At 41.6% G+C, this 4,024-nt stretch overlaps 1 protein-coding gene across 1 annotated transcript; it reads right to left on the bottom strand.

Moving 5' to 3' along the window:
* Positions 1-1,153: 1,153 nt before the first annotated feature.
* Positions 1,154-2,855, bottom strand: LOC103588456 (chromosome unknown open reading frame, human C2orf74). The gene is made up of 4 exons (XM_008570132.1): positions 2,740-2,855; positions 2,399-2,509; positions 2,120-2,299; positions 1,154-1,325 (listed from the first exon to the last, which is right to left on the bottom strand). The coding sequence occupies exons 1-4, from the start codon at positions 2,853-2,855 to the stop codon at positions 1,154-1,156; spliced, it is 579 nt and encodes a 192-aa protein (XP_008568354.1).
* Between the last annotated feature and the right edge of the window lie 1,169 nt (positions 2,856-4,024).

Here is a 4,024-nt window from a genome sequence, read left to right as displayed (position 1 = left end):
AAATTCTAAGTCTTCATAACAGCATTTTTCTTAACAGCCAAAAGGTGGAAGCAAACCAAGTGTCTATTAACAGATGGAGGGATAAACACAACGTGGTATATACATACAAGTGAAATATTACTCAGGTTTAAAAAGTGCGAGGGCTCAGGGGTGGCAGGCCCCGAACCTCCCAGTAGCCCCTTTTATCCCCCCGCCACGGGATGAGCAAGAGAGGGAAGTGGTAGGATGACTCCTGCCACCCTAGTGGCCAGGAGAGCCTGGGAGGGAGGTGAGGATGCCACCCGCCTATTCAGCCCACAGAGAGACACTCAGACACGGCAGGGGTTCCGTCAAGCAGTTCTGTTTATTTCCACACAAACACCTGCTTTTATAAGCCTATGGCAAGGGGATTTCCTAACTTCAACCTATCATCTTAAAGGTCATGTGAACATGCATCTTGCTCTAATGCTTTGCTATTGCAATCACGCGGTGAGCACGAGCGCGGAAATATCTTTTATCCAATAATTTTAAACTATGTCTTTCCTTGGCCACTCCCTGGTGACTTTTGTCAGGCGGCATCTTTATCTCTCCTGTCCAGGTGAATGTTTTCAACAGATGACATACACATATGTGGGTGGGGTCCTCTGCCCCGGGAGGAGGTGTGTGGCCTCAAAGCCCCAACAAAAAAGGAAGAAAATTTTGGCACATGGATGAAACTTGAGGACATTATGCTAAGTGAAACAAGCCAGTTACAAAAGGTCAAATATGTATGAATATGATTCCACTTATATGGTCATGAACACCTATGATCAGAGCATCTAAAATATGTACTGCTTCAAAAGTTCCCCTTAATATGATTGACCTAACAGACCTCTGCACAAACACAAATAACTATCCATGTTAGAAAAATGTTTGAGTAGACAGAGTTTTAAGGACACTTAATACAATCAATATCTTGAACTCAGATTTGAGTTTTTAAAAACCTGTATTCAAGCTCTGAGTATTTTACTTACAGAATTTTGTACATGGCCAACTTCTTTCTGCACAAAGGTAAACCACTATCTGTGTATTTGCTTAATTCTCCATTATTTCGCTGTTTGAACCATGATTTTGTACCCTCAGGCATTTCATTGTTAGTCAAAGGTTACATTTCTTTCACAGACTTTTTTGAGCTTCATTTTCTCTCTTTATGTTCTCGAGTATAGCTTCGAGGTTTACGGTATTCATTCCCAAGATCCACAACAATTACCTCCCTAGAAAATGTCACTCCTTTTAAAGCTCTTTTTTGGCTTTCAATAGCTGAAGAAGTTTTACTGAGAGGTTTGGTTGTTTTCTGCAAACTGGTACTCTGCAAGAGAATGGGATGAACAGTATAAATGATCAATTTATGAATGGAACAAGCCCTGCTTTTAAAAATATGGTTATATGTACATTGTTAATAAGAAACAAAAAAAATATTTCTAAATGATATAGGAAAGCAATGATAATCCATCATGATCACACTTTCATTTTCTATGATTATAAAAGCATACATTGACATATTTAAATAACATTTGGTGGCATGTTATTCTATGAAGTGGTCAAGTCCTAGAGCCACCCTGATCACCATTCTGTCTTGCATTGGGCATAAGTCATGTGGGGTGGGCGGGCATGTGAGTTGTTCTTATTAGGGAGCCCCAGACATGGAGCTCAGGAAGGCCCTTGCAATGTTTGTGTGCTATTGTAGAAGGAGCCTGGAACTAGAGCAGGGACACGAGGTCTGGTCCTAAGCTCAGCCACAGTGGAGAAGTGAAAAATTCATCTCATTTTCTTTGTAACATGAGAGGGTTGGATCCCTAGGTGATCTCCAAGGTCTCTTACAGCTGTGAGATCTTAGGACTCTGAGAAAAACAAAATAAAGGGGAATTATTAAGAAAAACACAAATGTAAGAATAAAGAATGATAAAATTTCTAGGCTTGGCATATGCAATCAGTTTAACAACATGCATCGCTAGACTAAGAAGAATGGTTTAAATGACTATGGACACAGGACTTACTCCAGTTACAGGCTACACCATCCCTTATTATACCTAGTTGAATAACTGATTTTCTTTTCAATTAAACATAAATTCCATACTACTCCTTGAGAGTAAAAGAGCACGTCACCTCTTGACCAGTTTCTCCATCATCCGCAGGCTCTTGCTTCTCTTCTATTTTGTCCTCTTCTGCCCCCATGTTCTCATTGTTTTCTAAGGATGTGGCCACCACTTCCTTACTCCGTCTTAGGACAAGAATGCCAGGCCTCGCTGGTGCATCTAAGTTCGTGATTTGTGTTAGGACTCTGGAAAATCAATCAGCAGCGTTTTAAAATCCCTGCATCTTAGTCACAATTATCACACACAGAAACGACTTTCTACCACATCCTGAGATCGAGACATACTTCTCTCGGTCTCCTAAGTTGTTCATCTCCCCATTAGTAGCTGAACAATCTGCACCTCCGTCAGCATCTGTACAAGGAGCTTTTTCTGTCTCCTTTTCCTTGCCTTGGAAACTGAAAACAAACAAGCAAAAAATTCAGAAAAGGAAGAATGGCCCTGATTTTAAGATGTGGCATAGGAACTTCACTGTTAAACAATTGGCATTTCTAAAACTACGAAACTGAAAAAGTAGATAACTATGCCATTATTACTTGTCTTATTTTAAATTGTCTTATATTATTTCTAGATACATTTGCTAGTGTGACTTGAAATCTGATCCAAATTTATCAGCATGGATTTATACCATTTATATAAAAAAACCACCAGTAAAAGGAAGATGCCAATGAAGCAAATTAGAAAGATGACGGAGAAACTGATTGTTGTGGATTCAAAGCTCATAGGGTTATCTAGAGGATTCATCCCCTCTCACAATCACAGATTGTCCAAATATTCCTTTCCAGCTCAGTTTGAATGCAGTTCTCTTGTTCTTTAAGTTTTCTAGAAACAGAAGAATAAAAGGCAGTTTTCATTGTTGTTCTTTTGATCAATTCAGCTTCATAGAAGACTCTCTGCTTGTTTTGGCAGAGTTGACTCACACTGGCTAATTTCTCTCCATCAATGTGGTGGGGCTGAGGTGACCAGAGGGAAGACTGAGCGGGGACACGTGTGATCACTCAGCTTACCTCCCCTCACCCACAAAACTATCAGAATCCAGAGGAGAGAGGAAGTGGAGCAGTTGGAGCCGAGCCCAGCTCCCCATTCTTTTCTCCTTGGTGACATCATAGAATCATGGAACCCCTGAGTTAGAGAGACCAGAGCACCAGCTCAGCCCAGCCCATCACCTGGAGACAGGAGAACCACTAACCTCTCCTCTGGGACGTCATTTGTCTGTATCCTCCTCAGAGAAGTCTGGGGTGGAGGCCATATGGCAGTATCTTGACCATTCTTTGGACAAGGATTTTCTTCCTGCTCTCCAAACACTGTCTTTCCTCTACTAAACTGAGCCTGTTTCTTTGATTGCTTCTTTCACAGACTGTGAACAATTGGTCCACTTCCTTCTTATAGTATCCCTCTCTATAGTACCGAGGTCAGGAATGAACTTACCTCATAATGGTGTTCTCTCCAGGCTAAATAGCCCATATCCTTCTAACCTTGCTTCACTGGACTTTCTTCCTGGACACACATGAAAATTGGCAGCTCTAAAGGCCATGGCTGAGGAAGCAGGAATAGGACAATATGATCAGAGTGAAGATGATCCCCGGTCCCAACCTAACTTCAGGTAAGAATGAGTGGCACCCTTGGCAGGGAGGGAGAGGGTAGAGCTAGAATGTTTTGAAAAGAAAAGGAAAGTACAAAAGAATATGGCAGCTGCTGCCAACCACATCTAAAGAAGTCAGAGATGAGCCTCAAGGGGTGTCTCGGTCCATTCCATGCTGCTATAACAGCATACCACAGACTGGGTAATTTTGAAAGAACAAAAATTCATTTCTCACAGTTCTGGAGGTTGGGAAGTTCAAGACCAAGACACCAGTGCATTAGGGCCCCATATCTCTGCTTCAAAGATTGTGCCTTGGAAGCTGGTCATCTGT

This window comes from Galeopterus variegatus, unplaced genomic scaffold (assembly GCF_000696425.1).
Source record: "Galeopterus variegatus unplaced genomic scaffold, G_variegatus-3.0.2 Scaffold574, whole genome shotgun sequence".
Taxonomy (NCBI): domain Eukaryota; kingdom Metazoa; phylum Chordata; class Mammalia; order Dermoptera; family Cynocephalidae; genus Galeopterus; species Galeopterus variegatus.
The sequence above is the reverse complement of the archived record's forward strand: the minus strand, read 5'-3'. Positions and strand labels throughout refer to the sequence as shown.

Bases quoted from the DNA above. Each gene is read 5' to 3' on its own strand.
- LOC103588456 (XM_008570132.1), bottom strand. From the start codon at position 2,855: ATGAATCCTCTAGATAACCCTATGAGCTTTGAATCCACAACAATCAGT. The intron at 2,510-2,739 runs GTATAAATCCAT...GTTTGTTTTCAG, and splicing joins GTGGTTTTTTTATATAAATG to TTTCCAAGGCAAGGAAAAGG. The intron at 2,300-2,398 runs GTATGTCTCGAT...TTGATTTTCCAG, and splicing joins AACTTAGGAGACCGAGAGAA to AGTCCTAACACAAATCACGA.